Source organism: Polypterus senegalus, chromosome 11, assembly GCF_016835505.1.
Source record: "Polypterus senegalus isolate Bchr_013 chromosome 11, ASM1683550v1, whole genome shotgun sequence".
Taxonomy (NCBI): Eukaryota; Metazoa; Chordata; class Cladistia; order Polypteriformes; family Polypteridae; genus Polypterus; species Polypterus senegalus.
Window position 1 is genome coordinate 44,305,612 of NC_053164.1, and position 27,458 is coordinate 44,333,069.

General features: G+C 36.9%; 1 protein-coding gene across 2 annotated transcripts in view; it reads left to right on the forward strand.

Moving 5' to 3' along the window:
• Window positions 1-4,080: 4,080 nt before the first annotated feature.
• The window catches only part of atad1a (ATPase family AAA domain containing 1a), a 37,721-nt gene continuing 14,343 nt past the window's right edge, over window positions 4,081-27,458 (forward strand). Inside the window, exons 1-7 of one of the 2 annotated variants that reach the window (XM_039768479.1) lie at window positions 4,081-4,272; window positions 16,297-16,414; window positions 16,517-16,712; window positions 18,270-18,368; window positions 22,698-22,818; window positions 25,500-25,700; window positions 26,970-27,076. In XM_039768479.1, coding sequence (XP_039624413.1) covers window positions 16,539-16,712; window positions 18,270-18,368; window positions 22,698-22,818; window positions 25,500-25,700; window positions 26,970-27,076 — 702 coding nt within the window. In that variant the 5' untranslated portion in view covers window positions 4,081-4,272; window positions 16,297-16,414; window positions 16,517-16,538. Of the gene's footprint in view, window positions 4,273-5,392; window positions 5,433-16,296; window positions 16,415-16,516; window positions 16,713-18,269; window positions 18,369-22,697; window positions 22,819-25,499; window positions 25,701-26,969; window positions 27,077-27,458 lie in introns of those variants that run through there. The other variant, XM_039768480.1, reaches the window with a different exon arrangement.

Here is a 27,458-nt window from a genome sequence, read left to right on the forward strand (position 1 = left end):
GATGCCAGAACTCAAGGCTTATTGTAGGGGGACTGGATAGATAGATAGATAGATAGATAGATAGATAGATAGATAGATAGATAGATAGATAGATAGATAGATAGATAGATAGATGTATAAGTCATGGACCAAAACTAGTAAATTACTCTTCAATAATAATAATAATGAGCGGGTGACAACGACAGCCACGCAAAGACAGTCGTATACAGAAGCATTTGATTTAAAATCATAGGTAGTCACTTGATGATTTGCAGGTCATTCATATAGTTGCAGTGGCCCATAACTGCACCTGGCCTTTTATTTAGCTTGTTGATTTGGTGTGTTTCTCTTGAATTTATGCTACCAGCCCAGCACTTTACAGTACAGAAATATCAGAAAATATGTGGATTAAGACCAAGTCAATCTGCCAGAAGAATTGTCTGTAATAGAACAAAAGAAACTAAACATATTATTATACATAATGCTTCAAGTGGGGCAGTACTCACTGGTATGTAATATCACCACCTCTTCCAATTTCAACAAAGAGTATCAGCATTTACTTTATTAGTGCAATAGTGAGCTGGCACCTTTTTTGTGAATCTTGACTGGGACGAACCCTTTAGTCCAATGTCACTTAAAAAAGGAGTAACCAAAGAGTACGGCCGGTAATTTGGCTCCACTTCAATCATTGATTGTACATAGAACACACACTTCTCAGAGTCTTCAAAGTAAAGTTGAAGCATGTTCTTTGCAGCAGCCAAAGTGCAAAAGAGCCACAAGCCAACTTCACTTGTTGTGTAACGTCTTGTGTTAAACTACAGTAGTGTCACACAAGTACAAATGGGAGGCAGTTAAAGGGCCTGAGTGAAGGCAATTTCACGCCAGATCAGGGGGTAGCAAAGTGTACTAATCCTTTCTCTCTTTCCACTGCAGACCACTTATAGGAAATTCCACCTGGCCCTGATGACGTCACCTCCAACAACGTTACTTCCAGTTTTCCAGGGCTAACAATGTCACTTCCGGTTCTGGGCCCAATGACGTCACTTCCTCTGCTTGCCCTTAAAACCATAGACATGTATAGATAGATGCCGCATTCACTGTATTGCCCAGTCGACACGATACGTCAGCACGCCCGCCCTATTGCGAGTGGCAAAAGTGCCATTTAAACTAATACAGTACAGGTAGATGTGGAAACCCGGTTTTCTGATGAAAAAATAACATTTAAAACAGTATCGTTTACATACAAAAGATTTTGGCAACTCATTTACATGCAATTATTTATATCCATTTATACACTAATAATGGTAATTATTAAATAATAATAATTATTATTATTAAATAATTCCTCCCATATAAGTAACATTTCTCGGACTGCCTTCTTCCATCTCCGAAACATTTCTAGACTTCGTCCTATTCTTACGCAACACAGTACTAAAGTATTGGTTAATGCCCGAGTCACTTCACATATAGATTACTGTAATGCTATTCTATCTGGCATTCCACAAAACCGTATCCATTGCTTACAACTTATTCAAAATTTTGCTACCAGGATAATAACCTGCTGTTCTAAATCCACCGAACATATCACACCGATTCTCTCTCAACTTCACTGGCTTCCAGTTAACTACAGAATACAATACTAAATACCCCTCTGAACATTTAAAGCTCTTCACAACCTCACTGATCTCCTACAGACTTGCACTCCACTTGCTCACACAGATCATCATCTGCAGCTCTACTTTATGTACCACACATTAGACTCAGAGCTATGGGAGCTTGAGTGTCTCTCTTAGTGCTCCTCAACTCGGGAATTCTCTTCCCTCTCATATACGTCAGCTTGATTCAAAAACACATTTTAAAACTGCCCTCAAAACTTATCTTTTCAAACTGGCATACCAACTGTGAATTTTGCACTGTTACTGCCAGTTATCTTTGTTTGTTCGCTAATTATTGCTTTTTGATTTATCATTCTCTTATTTTAATTTTACTAATGTTGTTTAATTTTATTGTACAGCGACCTTGAGTGCTAAGATTATAAAACAGGATTTTTTAATGGCCAAATATAACCAAAACAATTGTTTAGCCTTACCTATGAAATGTAATCTCCCGGGATTTGGTTTAGAGCATACAGCGGTTTGTACAATCCCAAGCAGCACATGTGTGAGGCATCTTTACCCATTACTTCACTCCATAGTAGTGCCACTCGCAATATGGCGGCGACGTTGACGTACATTAATGCTGGTCAAGCGACGTCTAGTAATTCTATGTCTATGCTTAAAACTGCCAACTTTACCTCAGCAATTCGGTTCTGTTTTGGACTCTAACCTGTACACATCTGCACATCAATTCAATCCATTTTGCAGCCAGGAACAATATATAAGTGGCTGCCCCAAACCTTTTGGTGGCTGCTTTTGTTTGTCTTTGATAACAGTAATGATGAGATATGTGCAAAGAGGACCCAGTATCAAATTTGGTTTTACAAGTAGAAATATTATTCACAACACTGAGAAAAAAAGCTCTACAATATACAGTAACTGGAAAAGCATCCTTTTGATATGGTTTCTAGTATTAAAATTTGACTGTGGATTATATTAGAATACATACAGTTTGACTACTTAATTTACCAATTACACTCAAAATGGGGTCTTTTGCAATATGTGGGGACCATTTTTAACCTCCTTACCAGTATATTATTATATTACTGTTATATACAGGAATATGAGTGAAAAACTTTCAACAAGAAAGTGTAACACAAACATGTAAGTTTGTTGGTCACGGGGGTCTGCTGGAGCCAATCCCAGCCAACACTGGGCGCAAGGCAGGAAACAAACCCCAGGCAGAGTGCCAGCCCACAGCAATGAACAATTATTATAAATGTAAAGTTGAATAAATCGGACTCTGCAGCTGCATGAATAAAAGGTAAAGTACCACTTCCGGTTAACGGAAATTGCCCAAAGGTTGATAGAAATGTAGGTTTTGTATCTAATACCTGTATGCAAAATTTGATCTAAGTGAAAACGTATACTCAAGTTATCGTGTTTACACACGCACGCACACAGACATAATTCCAAAAATGGTATTTTCGAACTCAGGGACATCGAATATTGGGACAATTACAAAACCTTCCTTTAACTTCGTATACGAGAAAGTAAAAAGGTGCATATGGCAGTACACACCTAATATATCACAGAATTACACATAAACCAGCAGGTGGTACATAACAAGGTAGGTCGATATAATACTATCATGACAGGATATGTAAGGTCTTTTATTTTGAAATGCATGCCCACCGCAGTAGCGCCAGACTGCAGAAATCCGTGGGTCTTTTATATGGCTTTTTATGTCTTCGATAAAATAAAAATACACAGTATGTCTTGTAAGATGCACAATATGCATTGACCTTCAACAAATAAAAAAATCAATTTTGGATTGATGTTTGTGTTAGCTTTTACGCAGTTGACTTTACATTGGTGTAAGTTATGCGTTAAAAAAAGTAATGTTCACACAATGTCACAAAATTCATCAGTAGTATTGGTGCCAATTGCATGTGTATTTTGCAGCCATTTTTGATGTTTACGAAAAAAGAGACATTTCTGGAAAAAGGGAGTGATTGTAAAAAATATGGGTAAAATGTAATTTTTTTCCATAACTGGTTTTGATGACATTGCTATTTTGTTTCGGAAATATGAAGCCTCAAATTCCGAAAGTCAAACGAATGTCGAACGTCAAGCTATAACTTTACCACGGTAGGAGAAGCAGATGCTGTCATTTAATCCACAAAAAATAATAGTAAATAAGCTTTACAAAACTTGAAAAAATATATAGTGCAAGTGTACAAATGAAAAATTCTAAAAGGTTTCATTTTTTACAGAATGAGGCATGCATTAACACATATTTAAAGTGTGCTTTACGTAAAGTACTAAAACCAAAGGTTATATTTCATCGCCACTGCATTATATTAACATTATTACCAAGCATGAAGCGCCTTGACCTAACCTCAGGGACACTTGTGTTTGAAATAATTTTTCGGATTCTGGTGCGCTAGCGACCGTGTTCGTCACTCTCCGGAACTTATTTCACAGCCAGCCTTGTGTTCTTACGGACGCTCTCTCGAGGAACACACGTACCGATGCATTAGCCCTATTAATTTAGAGGATAGCGTTTCTTTTTGAGTATTGATTGTTCAATTGAGAAAATACTATATCAGACCGTTGATCATAATGGAATGCGTTGATGCTGACAAGAGAACGCTGAGCTGCTGCTGTAATCGATGTTTTGAACGTTTATAAGAAGGTGCGTTTTCACTTTTTCTATTTTACTTTTTGCTGTCAATATTGTGCACCGAAGTCACCAGTATATTATTAAAGGACAATTTTCAGATGATTCTGTAGATGGTTGATTGAAGGAATGAGTAAATAAGAAAACAGGCATGATTACAAGCTGAATGTGAAATGCTTTTGGGAATGAATGGTTCTATTGTAGTGACAAGGCTGCTTTGTTTAATTATTCATTCATCGATTTGTTTCAAGAACTGAAACCTAACAACTTAAATATGAAAAGCTGAAGTAAAGTGGGTAGCTTCTTGTGGCCACTGCAACTATATAAATGACCTGCAATTCACCAAGTGACTAGCTAATAGTGACAAATGCTTCTATATACGGCTGTCTTTGTGTGGCTGTCATTGTCACCTGCTCATTATTATTATTGTAGAGTAATTTACTAGTTTTGGTCCATGTATTATATGCAATGACCTTGCTGTATTTGTATCTATCTATCTATTGAGATGCTTACAGAGACTGCTGCTCGCACTGTGTATTGCTTACACATCGTTTACTAAAAATGGCTATTAAATTATCAGTCAGCCTATTTACCGTTAATACAATACAATACAATTTATTTTTGTATAGCCCAAAATCAAACAAGGAGTGCCACAATGGGCTTTAACAGTCCCTGCCTCTTGACAGACCCCCAGCCTTGACTCTCTAAGAAGACAAGGAAAAACTCCCAAAAAAATACCAGTAGGGAAAAAATGGAAGAAACCACGGGAAAGGCAGTTCAGAGAGACCCCTTTCCAGGTAGGTTGGGCGTACAGTGGGTGTCAAAAAGAAGGGGGTCAATACAATACAATACACAAAACAGAACAAATCCTCAATACAGTATAAAAATATACATTTTAGAAGTATGTAGCAGAATTTAACAGTGGATGATATCACATAATATGATTTGGATTTGTTTAGAGTCCTGGAGACCTCATCCATCAAGCTGCCTCCCCCATTTGGCCATTCCACAGCTGGAACAGTGCTGGGCCAGCCAATCCGATGAAAGGACCCCTCTTTCCCATGATTCCTGTGATCCTCCATCAGGGATGACTGTACCTTAGGCAGGCACAACAACTTGGCAGGTGGGCCATGTTCCACATTTGAGTACCAAGAAGAGAAACAGAATAGGTGAGGGTTAGTATCAAATTATAACTATCATGTTATTATGTTTTAGTGCTAATGACTAACAACACAGATGCAGTCTGTACAGTTAATCAGCAGCTCTAGTCAGGATATGCTAAACTGAAGTAGTGAGTCTTCAGCCGGGATTTAAAATCTCAGACCGATGGGGAATCTCTTATTGTAGCAGGCAGACCATTCCACAGTTTAGGGGCCCTGTAACTAAAAGCTCGACCTCCCACTGTTATTTTATTAATCCTTGGAATCATAAGCAGACCGGCATCTTGAGATCTTAATGCGCACTCTGGTTTGTAAGTCATGATAAGTTCAGACAAGTAAGCCAGACCTTGGCCATTTAATGCTTTATATGTTAAAAGGAGGATTTTGAAATCTGCCCTAAACTTAACCAGGAGCCAGTGTAAGGATATAAGGACTGGAGTTATGTGTTCATATTTTCTTGTTTTTGTGATAATTCTTGCAGCAGCGTTTTGGATTAACTGGAGGCTGTTTAAAGAAAAGTTTGAACATCCAATGAACACCACATTGCAGTAGTCAATCCTACTAGAAATAAATGCATGAATTAATTTCTCAGAATCCTGTTTATTTAGAAAGCGCCTTAATTTCCTAACATTTTTAAGATGGAAGAAACATGATTTGGACAACTTTGTAATATGTGTTTTAAATTACATGCTAGAGTCAAAGAGAACTCAGAAATTTCGGGCTGATTCAGTGAAATTAATGGGGTTAAATGATGACAAAATATTGTTGTGATCAACGTCATTCCCTCCAACAATTAACATCTCTGTTTTATTTGTGTTTAAAGACAAGTACAGTAGTTCTCATCCATCCACTCTTTTAATTCACTAACACAACTAATTAAAGACAACATTGGAGAAACTACATTTGATGTAAATGACAGGTATAACTTGGTGTCATCTGCATACAAGTGAAAATTAACATTATGTTTCCTAATGATAGTTAATAGTTTATGGGCGGGTAATAGGAAATATTTTTAATTCCACATTTAATTTGTAATCTTAATTCATAATATTTAAATCTTAATCTTATCAATTTACAAAGAGAACACATGCTTTATCAGCTGTTAGTATATCATCATCATCAGGTATTGTTCTGCATCAGAGGATTGACTGCCATAGTGCTCCACCTTAAACTTTTCAGCTAGTCTATTTACTTCTCCATAGTTTTTTTGCTCCTGATCTTTCCCAGATTTCATCTAGCTAGTCAGGTTTTCTTTGGTCTTTCTTTGCTGTCCATGCATGCCTCTAAAATGTTTAAGGCCAGATGTTCAGCTGATCCTATCATTGCATGCCCAACATACTTAATTTTTCCTTTATATTAAATCTATTTTAATGTGTTTCTTTGTTTTCATTCTGAGTAATTCCCCCTAATTCGTTAATTTGTGTGTCCATCTTATCTGCAGAATTTGTCATTAGCACCATTGCTCAAAAGCATCTATCTTACTTTTCAGAACTGTACTCGGTGTTCATGTTTTACACCCATATTCCAAAACTGGGAACATTTAACACTTTAGCAATTTCTTTTTCAGATTGAATTTTAAACCTCCTATCCTTAACTGCATGTGTTTCCAAAAAGCATCTTTGACCATATCCCATATATGTTCCTCTTTTGTACATTTTCCATTTTCTCCTGTCTTGTGTTCTTTAACCTGATCCAGTTTCATTCCTTTGGTCACTATTTCACATCTTTTTATTGCAGTTTTAGAAATTACCATTACTATTTAATTTAATTCCATATTCTTTTCCTTTCTCAATCGGTACTGTGTCATCTGCATACAGTATCTTGTATTTTCTATTATGTTTCCCCAGTGTTTTTTCCTTTATCCTCCCCCAGTGCAGCTGAATAAAATACATCTCTGACTTACTCTATTTTTATTACTATTTGTCTTGAGTTTCCCATTGCAGTTCTAATCCAAACCAACTCATTCCAGCATATGGCTTTGATTATTTTTTTTTCAGTGTCTGGTATACCAGCCTGTTGCATAACCTTCAGTAATGTATTATGGTTTACTTTTTAAATGCTTTTCTACAACTTATGTAGCATAAAAATAAGGTTTTACTCCTTTCTAAAGTTCTTTCGTAGAGCATTTTTAATTGGAAAATTGCAGCTGACGTATTTTTCTGGTTCTAAATCCTACGTCATTGTGTGATAGATTTTGTTTGTTTATATATTAGGTGTGTTTGCATATAATGTGTAAAACACCTATCGCAATACCCATTTCTGTCAGCATTAAACAACTTGGCCCTTCGTGGACCAATTTTGTTGAAATGTGGCACACTTATACTTCAAGGAGATTTGTTGTGACAGTTCAATTTCACTGAGATATCTTGAGCAGCTAGCGCTGTAGAGTTTTAAGAATTCAAAATCTTTCATTTAAATGCTTTGGCGAATTTGCAAACCTGTCAAATTTAACAAAAGAAACATTACGCTTGACTTCTACTACGACTTAGTTTACTGTTTCAATTTTCTCTTGAGAGTCGTTGCTTGAACTTGTATATTTTCTACTATTACGTGTCTTAACAGCTATTTGGGTACCCAATGCAGGCTAGCATGCAGCCAGCTGCACAACAGAACTCTTCTCCTGCTTCTTTAGGCAAGTTAACTGTGTAAGTACAAAAAAAATAAATGAGTCACTTCTCTAGAAATAAATATAAAACACTGAAATAATAATTACTGTTCAGCTCCCCTGAGTAATATCAGCATAGAGCGAATTTGGAAGTACAATACAATACAATACAATACAATACAATACAATACAGTTTATTTTTGTATAGCCCAAAATCACACAGGAAGTGCCGCAATGGGCTTTAACAGGCCCTGCCTTTTGACAGCCCCCCAGCCTTGACTCTCTGAGAAGACAAGGAAAAACTCCCAATAAAAACCTTGTAGGGAAAAATGGAAGAAACCTCGGGAAAGGCAGTTCAAAGAGAGACCCCAGTGGCACTGCAGTTGATCTATATACAGAAGATCGAACTGTACTGGCTGCTAATAACAAGGACAGTGTATGATTACAGTTCATTCAATGCTGATTACTTACCAGTATAACATACAACGGGCTGAATGTGCATTGCAGTTTATCCATACCTGGAGAGGCACATTTGCTTGTGCTGTGTATCTTCAGAATTCAATCTAAATCTTAAAGATTATTTTCACCTTTCATATACCCATCATACAAAAAAATCAGTTCGTTGCCAAGTTGTCACTTATTTACATAACTTTAATGAATTACTGTTTTCAAAGTAATATTAATAGCTAGATGGGAACCCAGTTTAGTTGCTTTTCATAGGGTACCTTTCATAGGGTGACATTTATAGTGATTTTCATGATAGTATTGGTAATTCTGTATTAAGTTATTTTTTATTTGATCAATATTGGGTACTCTATTGAGTATACTTTCAAACATGAAGAAAAATGTCTCCTAGACATTCAGCATGCAAACATGCTTCTGCCTTAGGTATTTCCAGCACTTGTTTGAGGAGGATTTTGCATGAGGGACCTTAATTTCCATCCATACGAAATTATGGTAGTGCAGGAACTCACTAAGATAGACTGGGAGAGCCGTAGAGCAGGTCTGGATAGAGAAAATTTTGTCATGTACAGTTCCGCAGCATCATCATGTTTAAGTTGAATTATAATTTAGTTATACAGTACATTACAATTAATTTATATACAGTATATTGAAGTATCATTGTCATTGTATCAACATCTGCACTGTGTGAAGTCAATGACTCAAATGAAACAAAGAAAGCTATAATTCAATGCCATTTCAACAATATTAATTTTCAGTGCAACTATGGACTCTGGAGGGCTACATACAAGAAAAAATAAGTAACAAAAGTAAAAGCAAGGTAAATCTCACATTCAACTGAGAATTATAAATAATAAGTACTTTCATAATAATAATAATAATAAGAGTAACAAGTTTTAACATTTCAACAAAAAAAAAAGACTTGGCCTGATATAAAAATAAAATATATGAGAGTTTTTAATATGTTCACAACTGAATAGGCTTAACCAGTTTTGCAGTAAATCTGAACATCTTTAAATAACTGAACATATCTTCCCCTTTTTCTTTCCCTCGTATCCCACTGCCTACTTTCTCTTGTTTGGTGAGAGAAGTGAGCTCTTGCTTGGTCTGCCAGGATTTTAAATCTGGGCTGGAATGGTGTCAGTACCATCCTAATGCATGTGTGAAGATTGTCATTACTGAATGTTTTTTGTAACGTCCCAAAATCCACGCATCTCTGAGGGAACACTTGTATCCTCGTTGATCGATCGTTAGTTGGCTTTAAGAACGCTTATTTTCTGTAGCCTAACTAGTGAATTTAGTGGGCAACTTTTCTCAAGTGTAATTTTGTGCTTAGTTTCATAGTGGTGTTTCACATTCCCACTTTTAACCACTGCCACTGTCTCGGAGCAGATGAGACACAGCGGTTTTGAGCTTCATTCGGGAAGTATGAGCATAAACGCCTCGCTCCATTCCAGATTAAAAGCCTGGTTTTCAGTGTCAAGCTTCCGCCATTTAGCAAAAGCCATGGCACACTGATTCACGATTTTGAAGCTTTTCTCTCTCTTGTCTTCTCACTCCTTTCCATGTCACTGCAGCTGCCACAAGAGTGCCAGCTGTTTTCACTCGGAATGTAGGTTTTTCTGCGCCTCTATTCAGTGAAGGTCCAGGGGTGTCAAACTCCAGTCCTGGAGGGCCACAGTGGCTGCAGGTTTTCATTCTAACCATCTTAATTAGTGACCAGTTTTTGCTGCTAATTACTTCTTTTAATTAACTTGACTTTAGCCCTTTAGTTGTTGTTTTTCCTTAATTAGCAACCAAACAATAATGAGACACAAAACAAGCCGCCACATCACACAATATCTGAAAATAAAGAAAGGTGAAGGTCTCAGCAAGGTTGATCTCTCAACTCACCAAAATACTTTGACAATGTTCTTATGAAAAACAGAAAATCAACAGTTTTGGTAATGTCAGCTGTGGCAGAACGAGAGCAACAACAAGCCATGGAATCAAATAACGAGTTTAATTAACAACAAGAATTGGCTTCTCATTGAGAAACTGGTTGGAGTTTGAAGCCCCAGTTTAGCTGGTCATCTGTTCGCTCGTTTCACGTCTCATTTCTGTTTGGCTGTCATTTAATGAGGAATCAATTCAGAAGAATGAATCCTTCTAACAGGGCTATTAAAATGTGAATTAGCAGTGAAAACAGGTCACTGATTAGGAAAAGGGTTAGAATTAAAACCTGTAGCCGCTACGGCCCTCCAGGCCTGGAGTTTGACAGCTGTGCACTTAATGATAGCAAGAGTTATTCAAAATAAGAAGCCTCACTCATGGATCCCCGGCTCTTTCAATTAATATTTACTTTTGCACTGTATCATTATAATCACTCATGTTATCAGTATTATAATTAACCCTCATCTTTTCTTGAGATCACATTTAATAGCCTTAAATGTTTTCTTTGTTCTGACTTCAAACGGAGTAGGCGGAAAATAAAGGTTTATCCCTGTAGTTTATCCCTGCCATGATATAGGTAAGCACATTTGAGAAAGAAAAGGTGAAATCAGTGCAATAATAAAACATTTCCTAATATACATAGTTGTCCAGTCTGTATCATTCCTAAGCAATCTTCCAGTTATAGAGGTGCAATCCCAGTTACTAACACATTTACCGTGTAGCTCTACCCCCCCCCCACTCAAAGTTAGAACACATTCCACCTTATTAATTTAATATTTAAAACTTTAAACCACTAAACCCACCATCAACAACTACAATAACAGTTGAAATCATCACTCAGATAATTTTTTTTTTGTTATAGACATAAAACAAGATGCCCATTTCCATTTGATATATCTTCACTAGTGTTCTCGCCTTGCTTGCTCTCGGTCCACAGTGGAATTTGCTGTTAAATGAAAAAAGAAAAAAGAAAAACAGACTCTGTTGGTTCACATTTCACAGTGGGTGGACGTGGGACCCAGACCCATGCATGCCTTATTATGGAGCGGCAATGCTACCGCTGCACCACTACTTTTTCAGCAGAGTGGGTGTATATAATGTATGTTTTTTTTATGTATGTATGTATGTATGTAATGAAGATGAAAACAATTATATATACTTGTATACTGTATGACATACGTTCAGTGTTGCATGAGGCGAAGAATGGATATTTATGAGAGTATTCTAGTGAGAGATGTGTCATCACCTGTATTACTAAAGCTCATCTTTGCAGCATTATGCATTCTACAAGTCGGCATTTGTCTGATGTATAATTTATAGTTTTATTTTTTTGCCACAAAGTATTATCGGGCACAATCATTTTAAAATGTATTGATCATCCACAAACATTCATTTCACCTGGGAATTCTGTCGAGTTTTTGAACTCTGTTGATGCCATATGTATGGGAGCTCGATGAATAATGATTTGAAGCACTAAGCAGACATACGCACTGGAATCGTCAAGCTTGGTTAGAAGCACTGAGCAGACATGCGTAATGGGATTGCATCATGACAGGGCTTCGAAGCCTCGAGCAGACATGCATACTGGGATTACATCATGACAGGGCTACGAAGCCTCCAGCAGACATGCGGACTGGGTTAACAGAGGCTTCGAAGCCTCAAGCAGACATGCGTACCGGATTAATAAGCTTTGAAGCCTCGAGCAGACATGCGTACTGGGATTGCATCAAGACAGGGCTTCGAAGCCTGGGTTAACAGAGGCTTCGAAGCCTCGAGCAAACATGCGTACTGGGTTAACTGAGGCTTCGAAACCTCAAGAAGACATGCGCACTGGGTTAACAGTGGCTTTGAAGCCTCGAGGAGACATGCGTACTGGGATTGCATTGTGACAGGGCTTCGAATCCTCGAGCAGACGTGAGTACTGGTTACTGAATCTTTGTGAAGCCTCGGCACAGTCAAAGGCATTGACCTCTATATTTGTGAGAGTCTATCTGACACTTAACTCTCTAGTTATATTTTGTAATTCGTATTGACATTACACACTTCAGTTGATATAGTTAAGTGACGGCCTGAAACTACAATTCAGGTAGTTGCTGAGAATTCATTACTGTTCTTGTGGATTGCTGATTCCTTTGTCAGATACATTGTGTCAAAGATATATTGTCATATATCAACTTTATATATATAAAAAGATTAAGTAAATGGTGCAACCTTTTTATGGAACGCTTAATTTTGTTCAAAATCATACGTCATATAGTATAAATCTATAAATATAATTTTTTCATCTTCATTAGGAGAAAACTACAATGCTACTCTCGTGTCAATTAAACCAATTTAACATGCATATGTCAAACCACATATTTCTACATCCGCCGCAGTAAGAACAGTAGTAGTAGTTGTGCGGAGCTCACTAATTATCCGATTAGGTGGCGCAATGGTATTGCAACTGTCTGTCAGTAAAAACACCAGGGGTTCACGTTGTTGATCCTCCTCTTTTGAATTCCTCCATTTAACAAAATTTTCAAACTTGGACGGATAGCAAACGAATCGAGCTATCGAGGGAATGTTGGGCCGCCGTAGTCGGGCAGGGGCACACGTCCCTAATTATATTGTGTATATAAAGAGTTTCACTGTAAATCGTAATAAGCTACATATTTGTGTGTTTGGAGACCCTGGTGTCATACTGAATTTGTATTGTAGAAAAACAAACTACTGTCTGTACTACTAAACTACTAAATATGTCTTTTTGTTTCTGATCACTGTACAGCACTTCCGACTTGGGAAAATTCGCTATAAACAGTTTCAGCCAATCAGCGCCTTCTAAACATGCAGAATGACAGTGTGAACCTTTATTGTAGTGGTGCAGCATCTTCATTTCAGTCAGTCATCGTCCTGTTAGACTATTTACTGTTAAGTGCTGCTTGAGCTACCGTTTATAGTACAACAGGTGGCCTACCTAGTTCGTAAATCGATATTGAAATGCACACACAAGTCTCCTAAATTATTTATTGAAATGCCTGCATTTACAGTGTCCATTTTAGGAAGTCGTAGTTTTTACTTGTTCCCGTTATTAGGAATTATAATTTCTCAGTGTCACATATTATTTGTTACTACTCGTGAGTCCCGTATTATTGAGATTCTGTTTTATATTCTGTATAAGCAAACTTTTTAAAAGGAGCGTTAATTGAACTGCTTATCCAGCTGCTCCTTCTTGTCAGTACTTGAGTGATCTTTATGTTCACCTCTGGATGAATTTGCAAAGTTTCTTTACAACTTTTTTGTCTCATTAACACAGAAATCCAGAGGCTTTCTTTAAATTGCAGAAGACACTGTTGATGGCGCTGAAAGACAGTTGTGATTAGTTATGCAGCACACGCTTTTACTCGCATTGATTTTTGGAAATCGGTAATACAAATCAGCTACAGATTTGGGAAACACTGAATAGTAAAAACATTTATTGAGCAGTGTCTTGCGCATATACTGGTGTAATGACCATGTCGGCTTTAGTGAAGCGTTTCTTAGCCTCTCTGATATGATTGACATGAGGTAGAATAGATTCTTGAGTGTTATAATATGTGTTACCATAAGCGAAATATTATTGTCATTTTTTTACAGATTCTAGGTAGACACCAAGGAAAAAGGTGCCCCATGTAAATCATTAATAATGTCTCTAAAATATATTTGTTAATTTATAGACAAGTACTACATAACTGTTTTATACAAAATCCTCATTTTAACATATGCAAGCCTCAATTAGGATTTGAACTTGCGTTAGCACACCTTACCGCTGTAGCAGTGTCAACTGCTTTTATGCTTTGAGCCAAAGCAGTTCAGCAAATAAGCGAGTGACCAAATCAACTGCTGACTGTGCGGATATCAATTACGTCATTACGCTAGCGTGCCTCAAAATCACGTGACAGGCGCATTTGAAACAATTTGAGCTCCAGTGGTTTGAAAGCTCGACACAGTGTCAAAACTTAATGTATCGAGTGGCCCATCACTACTAGGAAGTCCCTTTCACTGAGTAGCAGTGTAGAAATACTGTCATTTTTTACATCGTTCATAAATGATTTTAAACAGTACCGCCTATCACTTAAGAAACTGAAATCCAGCAGATCTGTAAGAAGGATTTATGATGACATGTCTCATTTATTACTGTTTTGATTTATGCCTCCTGTGTCTTTTGGTCTGTGCTCCCTATTTCCCTATTTGTTATCTTGCATATACTGTGAAATTTATCTAGCCCCCCTGTACTGTGAATGTTGTTTACACTTTTTTGAATGTTGAATTTATATCCTCAACGAGAGTTTTGTATTATATTGTGTTTCATTTGATAATAAAAAAAAAGAGAGAGTAGCCGGTGAAAATGTAATCTCCGCCAAAACTAAATAAAACTCAATAATATGTCTGTTGGACCACAGTCTGCCTATTAGTGACCTGGGCCGAACATTCTGCATACCATTTATCGAGATGCCATCATCTGTTGCACATTTCCATTGGAATGGTTGCGTAAATAAACTAAACTGTCGCTATTGGGCTAAAAATACCCCTCTTGAACTTCATCAGAGACTCCTACACAGTGAGCATGTTGCAGTTTGGTGCGCTGTTGCAGAATTTGGCAATGTATGCCCTTACTTTTTTGAGGAGGACAGAGCAAAAGCCAACGTCACCACATAGCGTTGCATTGAAATGCTAGAGAACTTTTTGCGGCCCCAACTGGAAGAAATGAATGTGGTGGATGCCTAGAACAAGTCATGCGAGCGTTCAGAAATCATCTCAAAGAGTGTATCGCTAATGATGGCCACCATCTTGAAGACATCATTTTTAAAGCACAGTGGGAAAAAAAATCTATTTTGTATAACCTTTCATGTGCCGTAATACAATTTTTTGTAGAATAAACGTTTGCAATGTGGTACTTCTTTTTTGGTTTACCCTGTATTAGAAAGAATGTATTTAATGAATTATAAGAATGTATATATTATGTTATTTAAGTAAATCTTTTATTATAATATGAATAGTTGGCATGCTCATGAGTATTAATTTTTATAACAGCAAACCACCTACATTTTTATTTGAGTTAGTAATAATCTATGCAAATTATCAGTCTTACTTCAAACAGTCCACTGAAATATTGAACTGTATAACACATACTTCTTTGTATTTAAATATGGACTCTTAATATATTATTTTTTTCCATTAATCAATGCAAAACCCTTTTAATATCAAAGTAAACTTGCAATTCTACAAAGAAAGCATTCAATTCTTTATGGTGTGAGAAAAGAATTGATTGATGTTACTCAATCTGTTAATTTTAGGCAATTCATTGACTATTGCTTTTGGCATTGCCAGTAATTTCGAAAATAGTAAGTAATGCCAAATCAATCTAGGAGGTGTAAGGATTTTAACTTCTGACCACCCAAGAATCTCTGCTTCTCCTTTCAGCCAAAATGCCAGAAATATGAAGAGGTTTATACAGTTTATGCGCGAGATTCATGAAGTAGTGAAAGTCTACATTAATTATTTTCAGTTTCTGTGCTGTAGTTTGAATGTGGTGATAGACATATTTTCAACAGATAACCTAAGCATGCTTTCTGCAAAAAATCAAATAATATAATTTTATTTATAACAAGGAAATGAATATGTCATCTCCTTTTGGCTGCTCCGTTAGGGGTTGCCTCTGCAGATCATCTTTTTCCATATCTTCCTGTCCTTTGCATCTTTATCTATCTTATCTATCTTATCTATCTTATCTATCTTATCTATCTATCTATCTATCTTATCTATCTATCTATCTATCTATCTATCTATCTATCTATCTATCTACTCTTTTTTCTTTGCCAAACTGTTAACAGAGACTCATAAAGCTATATCTTGTTTCAGTTGGTGGAAGCCGAACTTGACCCCATGAAGTCTTCTACCTATACCTCCCAAAAGACTCTGTGGTCTCGCTTGGTTTTGTATGCATTTTGATTAACACACCCTTTTTGATTCCATAAAGGTCAGTATTTTCTGAGTTTAGTTTACCAATGTTGAGTTTATGCAAAATAATTAATGTCATGGTAAAGTACATTATATCTTGTATTTTTTTTTTTTTTTTTAGGTTTAGAAACTGCAGCAGTGAAATGCTACTGAAGGAAATACCTCGGGATACTCTTGTTCGACCTTTGTCAAGAAATGAAGTGGTTGGATTACTTGTTAGGCTTACTATTTTTGGAGCTGCTACCTATTTTAGTATAAAATGGGTGGTAGATGCTCTAGATCCCACCCGCAAACAAAAGCTACAGGAAAAGAAAAAGGTTGGTGTATTCATTTTTATAATCTAATTTTATTATTCTTTTGAGAAATGTTTTGTCTATAAAGATACAAAAGCAGCACAATATTTATTTATGTATTTAATATTTTATAGCACTAAAACATACTTCTCTATATTTCAATATAAAATTTAGACCATTTGCACTTAGATATGTGGGAGGTCAGAGTGAATCCCAGCTCAGATAATTGTGCTTTTATCAAATCGATATATATTTACAATATAAAAAGAGATTAAAAAAAATAGCAAACTGAACATCTAAAAGGCAAAAGCATGAAACAGCATGCCAGGTTCATACAACATTCATATAGACGCATCCAAAAGCTAATGAAAAAAGGTACATTTTTAAGTCTGAATTTAAATAAAGTTTTGAAAGGAGCAGCCTTAACATTTAGGGGTAGACTAATCCATAATCTGTGAGTGACTTGTGTGAAAACACAATCAAGCTTTAGTTTTAATCAGGGTCAAAGGACAACTAATAAAAGCTGATGTGAAGATCCTTAATGGCCTTATGATGGAGTGAGGATAAAGTAAATCAGAAATATTGGGTGCAAAGCAGACCATCACACAGACACACACCCATACTTGCACTCACACTTGTCCTATTTTGAATCATCAGTTACCGTATATACGATATACAAAGTGTTATAGTAACACAGCCAGAAAGGATAGAAAGACCAAACAAGGTGTTATGACATCTGCAAAAATGTATCATTTATAGGGATCTGTATCAAACACACCAAGTAACGCCTGTGCCTTTTCCCAGGATTCTAATTATTAGGCACAAAGTGTCTTTAGCAAACAATTCTAAAGTAGTTGGGGCAGCCTCATTATCTGACTTCTCTCCATTAGCACAAATGTCAAATATTGCACTCCTCCATTGCATATTGTGAGTAGACACCTGATGAAGACTATACACTACTGTACATTGTTTTTCGGTATCTGAATGACCTTCAGTCATGAAATTCAGTGAAATGTGCAATATATATTTAAATAAAAAATTGTGTATTGTTGTAATGAAAAAATTAACAAAACTCTTAAGATTATTTGTGTTAATTCTTAAGCACTGCGGTGGGCTGGTGCTCTGCCCGGGGTTTGTTTCCTGCTTTGTGCCCTGTGTTGGCTGGGATTAGCTCCAGCAGACCCCTGTGACCCTGTAGTTAGAATACAGCGGGTTGGATAATGGATGGATGGATGAAGTCTTGAGCAATCAAAGTGAAAAATAATGTGTGAAAGATAACTTCTGTTTTGTAACAAATTAGAAATGGCGAAGATCAAATGGAACACAACAAAGCAATGAAACATGAATTGAAATCAATTATACAATAACATAAAAAGAAAATACCTAATCAGCAATTCAAGCTATATTGTAACAAAAAATGAGCAGTGATTCTTGACTATTGCAAGAAATGATGAATGACTGCAAAAAATGGTGAGAAAAAAATGACTTGCTGGATGACCGGATTGATTATTTACAATGGAATGCGACTTTTTTTTACTTTAAACTTTGCTTCTAGTTCATTTTTATTTTTATCCATATCAGGCAGAAGAGCTCATGAAGCAGATTGGGGTGGAGGGTATAAAGCTAACTGAGTATGAGATGAACATTGCCTCCCATCTGGTAAATCCAAGGAGTATTAAAGTAAGTCTTGATGAAATGCATTTTAGTAAATACATTTAAGTTTTTACTTTTTTTTTTTAAATGTAAGCTAAATAATGCTTTTGTGAATCTGTGTCTGTAATGTTGTGTGCAGTCTGACAACCATGTTACAAGTGGGTAGTTGTGTTGAACCTGTAACTGAACTCATTTTACCTGAAAGAGCCATTCTGTGGCACTGATTTTATAAGCGGCCAGACTTGCTTTTATATACTGTAGTAATGTATATGAATTATATGTTTCTTGCATTTGTCATTTACAGTATGTCTTTCAGAACCTACCTTAAATAGATTCTCAAAACCAAATAATTATGTACTGTACTTCAATTTTGTGATCCTGTCATTAAACCATAGAACAAAATTAATTTTTCATTCTTCTCTAGTCATGTATCAGGACTCGCCCCCTTCATATGCCACCGTCAAGAGATGGACTGCAGAATTCCATCATTTTAGGCCTTCAGAAGACATAAAGTGTCCTGTAGAGTATGATCAAAGAGTTAGTAAAGTGTGAGATCGCTTACGCTTTAGTGATTAGTTATGGGTACAGTGCATCCAGAAAGTATTCACAGCACATCACTTTTTCCACATTTTGTTATGTTACAGCCTTATTCCAAAATTGATTAAATTAATTTTTTTCCTCAGAATTCTACACACAACACCCCATAATGACAACTTGAAAAAAGTTTACTTTAGGTTTTTGCAAATTTATTAAAATAAAAAAAATTGAGAAAGCACATGTACATAAGTATTCACAGCCTTTGCCATGAAGCTCAAAATTGAGCTCAGGTGCATCCTGTTTCCCGTGATCATCCTTCAGATGTTTCTGCAGCTTGATTGGAGTCCACCTGTGGTAAATTCAGTTGATTGGACATGATTTGGAAAGGCACACACCTGTCTATATAAGGTCCCACAGTTGACAGTTCATGTCAGAGCACAAACCAAGCATGAAGTCAAAGGAATTGTCTGTAGACTTACGAGACAGGATTGTCTCAAAGCACAAATCTGGGGAAGGTTACAGAAAAATTTCTGCTGCTTTGAAGGTCCCAATGAGCACAGTGGCCTCCATCATCCGTAAGTGGAACATGTTCGAAACCACCAAGTCTCTTCCTAGAGCTGGCAGGCCATCTAAACTGAGCGATCGGGGGAGAAGGGCCTTAGTCAGGGAGGTGACAAAGAACCCGATGGTCACACTGTCAGAGCTCCAGAGGTCTTCTGTGGAGAAAGGAGAAATTTCCAGAAGGACAACCATCTCTGCAGCAATCCACCAATCAGGCCTGTATGGTAGAGTGGCTAGACGGAAGACACTCCTTAGTAAAAGGCACATGGCAGCCAAAAGGTACCTGAAGGACTCTCAGACCATGAGAAACAAAATTCTCTGGTCTAATGAGACAAACATTGAACTCTTTGGTGTGAATGCCAGGCATCACGTTTGGAGGAAACCAGGCACCATCCCTACAGTGAAGCATGGTGGTAGCAGCATCATGCTGTGGGGATGTTTTTCAGCAGCAGGAACTGGGAGAATAGTCAGGATAAAGGGAAAGATGACTGCAGCAATGTACAGAGACATCCTGGATGAAAACCTGCTCCAGAGCGCTCTTGACCTCAGACTGGGGTGATGGTTCATCTTTCAGCAGGACAACGACCCTAAGCACACAGCCAAGATATCAAAGGAGTGGCTTCAGGGCAACTCTGTGAATGTCCTTGAGTGGCCCAGCCAGAGCCCAGACTTAAATCTGATTGAACATCTCTGGAGAGATCTTAAAATGGCTGTGGACCGACGCTTCCCATCCAACCTGATGGAACTTGAGAGATGCTACAAAGAGGAATAGGCGAAACTGGCCAAGGATAGGTGTGACAAGCTTGTGGCATCATATTCAAAAAGACTTGAGGCTGTAATTGCTACCAAAGGTGCATCGACAAAAGTATTGAGCAAAGGCTGTGAATATGTGATTTCTCTGTTTTTTTATTTTTAATAAATTTGCAAAAACCTCAAGTAAACTTTTTTCACGTTGTCATTATGGGGTGTTGTGTGTAGAATTCTGAGGAAAAAAATGAATCTAATCCATTTTGGAATAAGGCTGTAACATAACAAAATGTGGAAAAAGTGATGCGCTGTGAATACTTTCCGGATGCACTGTAAGCTAAATCCATTCTTCATCAGTGTTGGGAAATGTTACTTTTAAAAGTAACTTAGTTACATTCTTTATTACTCATTATGTTTAGTCCTTTATAGTCTATGAAGTAAATAGCATCCATCCATTTTTTCCATCCCTAAAGTTAGCCTCTGAAGATTGAAGGTATGAACACTGGCTGCTACATCACCAGATCACATTGTTTCAGGATATCTATAAGCAAATACTGTAGCCAAATGAAATCTACCCTGATACTTTTTTGTTTCTAGATTACCCATAGCATGCTCTTTCCTTCTTGGTTGTTCAAATGTGCCCAACAAAGGACCAGTGTAATGCCCACAATGTTTGCTTCTTGCCTTGCACCCAGTGATACTGTGATAATCACTGGCTCCTTATGATCTCTAAACTGACTGGATTAAATTTGTACCTCGGCACATACAGGATTAAATGTATGCCTATAACTTTTGTTCAGGTCTTTTCACTTGATTTCACTCGCTCACGCTCACGCTTAAACTCTTCCGTACTAGTTGTCACCAGATGGTGGAAGCACACGCATGTACATTGTTACCAAAAAAATTATAATAATAATTGTAGATGAAATAGTGTTTTTTTTTTTTTTGAGTTGGGAATAAGCTTTGGTAGTAATGCAGTAACACATATCTGTTTGTGTGTGTTTTTGTGTTGTGTTACATTACTTGTTACTTTAAAAAATAATCTATGTAATGCATACTAATTTTAATGTATTACCCCAACTCTGTTCATTATTAACAATTAAATATTAGCAAGGTCTGCACACATTTGTTCCCCAGAATGTTGACTTCTGAAGTGTGACATTACTGCTTCCAGTGATCCAAGGCGAATCTCCGTGAATTTGGAGGTTAAGAAATTTAAGAAGCAGTCTGTAATTGGGGATGAAATTTAAAAGATTTTGATGACTCAGAATCCAGACAATTGTTGAAACAACGGAATCTGGGTGATTCCTTAACATCAAAGAAGTTCAAGGTCTGTGCCTACAGTGTCCAAAATAGCATCTGTCTTCTGACAGAACTCTGCTACATCAACTCTCCAAAAATCAATCTGCTTTCCTCTCAGCACCTCTGTATATAGTTTGATCAACCTAGTTACCAGTGAGTTTACCCTTTTTTTAATGTGGTTAACTGCTATCCAAACACAGTAGACATAGAGAGGCTGTTAGCCCGAATCAGGTGTTAGGCCTGCTCTCATTGACTGATACTTGTACAATCAGGTGTGTTTTATATGTTTATGTATGTGTACATTTTCTTTAACTTTCATTGCATTTAATGTCTACTTTATGTATTGTTATTTTTCAGGTATTTTTTTAATTTTTTTTAAAGTTTTTTTTTTTTTTACTTTTTTTCCTATTTTTTACTAAAATAAAACATGTCCCTTGTTCCCGAAATCTGTTGTTCTGAGGATGTAGTGAAATATGTTTTTTTTATAATCTACACATGTTCTAATTGATGAATTCCTAGTTTGATAATAATGATTCTCATTGATTGATATACAGTGTTTTAGTAGTGCAGCACATGCAAATTTTACCTATAATGCTCATTATTTCCTGTAGTTTGATAAGTCCCATGTCAGATCATATTCTTTTCACATGCAAACTGCTCTAGAGTTTGGTTGGTACCTGACCACCAATCACTGTCTCTAAAGGGTCTCGGTGCAATTGTTTTCATCTGTTTTAAATTATGGGGCAAATTGGTCTAGAATTTGAAACAAGTTCTTCAAATAAACTAGATGTGAAAACATAGTCCTAGAGTGTAGTTATAAATGAAGAAATAGTGGAAATAAATCATTTTATGTTATGAAAATTGAGACTGAACAGTAATATTTATTGAAGTTGTGAATGAAATGTACAGAGTATAAGTTGTTAATTACTTTATTTTTCCAAAAACATAAAAGCATGAATGGAATTTGGTTTAAGATTTTGCACAACTACTACAGAGAACTGTAAATATTGTTAACAAATTACCATACCCGTTTTTTTAAAGCAATATCTGGGAGATGTTTAAATCAATCTTGAACTGTAATTGACAGATTATTAGGTTGAGTGCTTATACTCCTCAACATTATGAGAAGAAAAGTAACTCTTAATTGAAATGTAAGGCATTTCTAAGATGTGCTTATACTTTTATTAAGGCACGGTTTCCGTGTTTCAGGTTACATGGAGAGATATTGCTGGACTAGATGATGTTATTACAGAGTTGCAGGATACTGTAATTTTGCCATTTCAGAAAAGACATTTGTTCAAAGGATCTAAGCTTTTTCAGCCACCTAAAGGTAACAATCTTCTTCTTTTTGTATGTGATTGTTTGTATTTTGTATGGCTGACCAGTAGATGGCAATGTTAAATTGTGTAACAGTTTCACAGAGAACTATGACTTTTAATACGCTTTGTCTATATACATTATTCAGCTCATTTAGCAATATGCACACTTGTCTCTAACGTAGAGTAGTGCATTTTCTTTACTATGTCAGATATATGAACTAACAAAACTTTTTACAGTAAATAAAATATTCATATTTTTACAGTATATACAACATTACTGTGTATACATTATTTACAGTCTTGCTTTGCTCTAGCTTGCCCATCAACATGACATAGACTATAAGATACACAAAGAGACTTAGTGAGCACTGAACAACAGAGTGGGTAACAGAGGGAGCAAATCAGTACACAATATAACACATCATACCTGCCCTATGCAAAATAAGCAAGCAGGTCCCAACATCCCTTTCTAATTTGCAGTTTGTTTGTTATCTCAATTGTCTCCCTTACTATTCTAGCCTCTTAGGTTTTGATACCCCTTCCTACCTGGCTGTTATCATTTTCTCCCTTCTCTCAAACTTTCAGGTCACAAAGTGCTCACAGAAAATAATCATCTCTGCCCCTCTAATAGGTCTCTTTCTGAGATTGTGGTGTGACTTCCCTAAATCCCTTAACAGTGATACAAAGTTTAAATACCAGGCACCCTGGCCTTCTCCTTGGCTGCCTGGTCTTGCCAATAGATTTAACAATAAGCTGTCTTCTTGGATTACCTGATATAACTGTGCTGTTTTGACAAAGCAGTATGGACCCCTCTTACTGTGCAGTCACCCTAGCTTGAGAATTCCGGGGTTTGACTATATACAATAGAGACACCACCCTATCTTTATTTGCTATACATTGAGGTCATATAGTGTAGACAACCTTGTTTGGGACCAAGACACTGTAATAATTTGTAAGTACTTCTTGAATTCGGCAAGCAAAAGGAATCTTCACTTTCCTTGACTGATCTCTTACTAATCTTTTGGAACAGAGCATCCACCTTGCTCTAACCAGCAAGCCACATGTCTGTCATGAAATTAAACTGTGTGGTCTGTGGTGTAGTGTTTGTATTAATACAGTATTAATAATAGTGTGAGACGGATACCATAGTATGTAATTTTTTTAGTATGAAGCCAGATATTTAAACAAGATTAAAAATTGCTAATGAGTACATGCAGAAGTAGTAAAAATGTGAAAATACACAACATTTTTGCAGATATTCACAAAACTATAATTTTCAACAACAGTTAAATCAAATAAGTTTTTTGTTTTATTTTTGCACCTTTGACACAAATTGCTGTCAAAATTAAAACAAACATATTGGTACAGTGTATATTGGACAATGATGTCCCAGAATGAGTTATCAGTGAGATGGGGAAAATATTAAAATCTTATCGGTGAAACTGCAAGCTTAGCAGCTTTGATGAATGAGAACATCCATACCATTCTTAACTTGTATTATTATGTTTTATTATAGTAGTGTGAGTGCTATGCAGAGTGGAGACAGAACCTCTGCATTTTTCCCAGTTGATTCTGTGGTTCATCAGGGGTGTGTTCTTTTTCCTACTTTGTTCAAAGCTTACATGAACTGGGTGTTGGGCAGGGTCGTGGTATCCAACGGCTGTGGGGCATTTGTTGATGAAGAAAGATTCACTGATCTTGACTTTGCTGACGATGTTGTGAGCTTTGCAGAGTTCATGGAGGCTTTGATTGGGGGCTGTCGAGAGACTGAGTGAGGAGTCTGTGTCTGGGCTTGATTAAAACCAAGATCCAGGCCTTTAATGACCTCTTGGGCACAGCCATCGGCAGTCTATCTGTGGAGAGAGTGTCGACCTTGTCGAGAGGTTTACTTACCTTGGCATGACATTCATGTCTCTGGTGACTCTTCCTATGAAGTCAGCAGACAGATTGGGAGCGCATGGGGGAGTCATGAGGTTTCTGGAAAGAGGTGTGTGGTGCTCCCGATATCTATGCAAAAGCACGAAGTTCCAAGTCTTTAGAGTCCTGGTGCTTCCTGTCTTGCTATATGGTTGCGAGATATGGATGCTATCCAGTGACCTGAGATGAAGGCTGGACTCTTGGTACTGTGTCTCTTCAGAGAATCCTTGGGTACTACTGGTTTTACTTTGTGTCGAATGAGGAGTTGCTCACGGAGTCTTGAATGAGGCATATTACCTGCATTGTGAGGTAGCGTCAGTTACGGCACTACAGCCATGCGGTGCAATTCCGGCTTGCAGGATCCTCCTTGTTGAGGGCAGGAGTGGGTGAATCATGGTAAGGTTACACCCACATAATACCTGGCTATCGCAGATAGAGGGTCATTTCTGGAGGGTTGGACTTGACCACTTGTCTGCCTGGGGGGGTTGCCAACCAGGATCCCGAGCTGTTTCATCGTGTGGAGGGTGTGGCAACACGCTGTACCAGTGCATGCTCCCCAGCCTGATCTGACCTGGCATTATTGTTCAATGATAATCTTGTAGAGTCAATATTTTGATGGCTTGTCAAAGGTTTGTCTTTCTGTAACTTTCTGTTTACTTACTGATTCTTCAAATGTACTCTAAAGATGATAGCAAATTTAAAACGGCACAGAAGAATTAAAAAATGGCTTCTCAATGGCAGAATGGACTGATCCTGCTTCTGACTGTTTGTCTAGGTGTGCTATTGTATGGACCCCCAGGATGTGGAAAGACTCTAATTGCAAAAGCTACTGCGAAGGCTTCTGGGTGTCAGTTCATAAATCTTCAAGCATCCACTCTTACGGACAAATGGTATGGAGAGTCTCAAAAGCTGACCGCTGCTGTCTTCTCCCTTGCAGTTAAGATACAACCCTGCATCATCTTTATTGATGAAATAGGTAATAAACATTCTTGATTGAATTATATCTTTGCCCCAACATAATAAGGAGTTGATACAAATTTGGATGTGTGATTTGGATGGAAGAAAATGCATTCCAGATTAAAAGAATAGGAACACATTTGCTACGCAAATACCATTACTATCTCAAAACCACAGTTTACTTGAAGAGCAGGTTTTTTTCCCTCCTTTTCTTTTTTCACTCTGGGTAAACATCTCCAGTCTCTGATTCATTGGCTACTAATTAATGATTAATATCATGTAAATGTCCACATGCTGTTGCCTCTTAGTGGCAAAAAAGAGGATTACCAACAGAATAACCCCACATTAGTTAAATGTCAAGCATCCCCCATTACAGAGACTGAAACAGGTACGCCCATCATTTAACTCTGCTAATATTTAGGTGGATTCTAAGACATTCCAGTTCCAGTCTTGCTGTTATTTTATATCTTCTAAACGTTTACCAGCTAATTGCATTGTGTGTATGTTTTCTTATAAGATTTTTTGTTTCAAGTACCGCCTCATTCTATATCATGAATCCCTACAATATAAAAATATTTATACAGACTTTGGCAAACATACAGATGGACAGAGAAATAGAAAACTGCGTGTATGTGTATATATATGATATATATATATATATACTGATAATTAATTTTGGTCGGCCGGCCACTCCTGGGAAGGTTCACCACTGTTCCATGTTTTTGCCATTTGTGGATAATGGCTCTCACTGTGGTTCGCTGGAGTCCCAAAGCTTTAGAAATGGCTTTATAACCTTTACCAGACTGATAGATCTCAATTACTTCTGTTCTCATTTGTTCCTGAATTTCTTTGGATCTTGGCATGATGTCTAGCTTTTGAGGTGCTTTTGGTCTGCTTCTCAGTGTCAGGCAGCTCCTATTTAAGTGATTTCTTGATTGAAACAGGTGTGGCAGTAATCAGGCCTGGGGGTGGCTACGGAAATTGAACTCAGGTGTGATACACCACAGTTAGGTTATTTTTTAACAAGGGGCCAATTACTTTTTCACACAGGGACATGTAGGTTTGGATTTTTTTTCTCCCTAAATAATAAAAACCATCATTTAAAAACTGCATTTTGTGTTTACTTGTGTTATATTTGACTAATGGTTAAATGTGTTTGATGATCAGAAACATTTTGTGTGACAAACATGCAAAAGAATAAGAAATCAGGTAGGGGCAAATAGTTTTTCACACCACTGTATAGAGATATAGATTGATATATATGAAATAAAATTTTTTTCTTATTCAGATTCGTTTTTGAGAAATCGTTCCAGTTTGGATCATGAAGCCACTGCTATGATGAAAGCACAGTTTATGAGCCTTTGGGATGGACTGGATACAGGAACAGATTGCCAGGTTTGTAAGATATTAAAGTAGTTGAAGTTAGATAACGTAGTTATAATTGATTAGGTAGGAACAGACAATACATGGATAGATGAATAGATGTTTGAATAAATAATTCACAAAATCAGTGAAATAATTTGAGTAACTCCTTGCAGTTAATGGCAATTTTATTTAAAAAAAAAAAAAAAAAGTGTGCAGTGAGTTTTTAGATTTCCTTTTCCATCTTGATCTACTTAATTTGCTTTCTTTCCCTTCATTAGTGGATTTTGTGTTTTGTCTTCAAAGAAAATTTTGCCTGGTGAATTTCTGCTGCATATTATTACGTTTTATATTTTTTTGTATGCTGTAGAAGGATAGAGGTGACCTTGATAGTGTGGAAGAATGTAGAAGAACC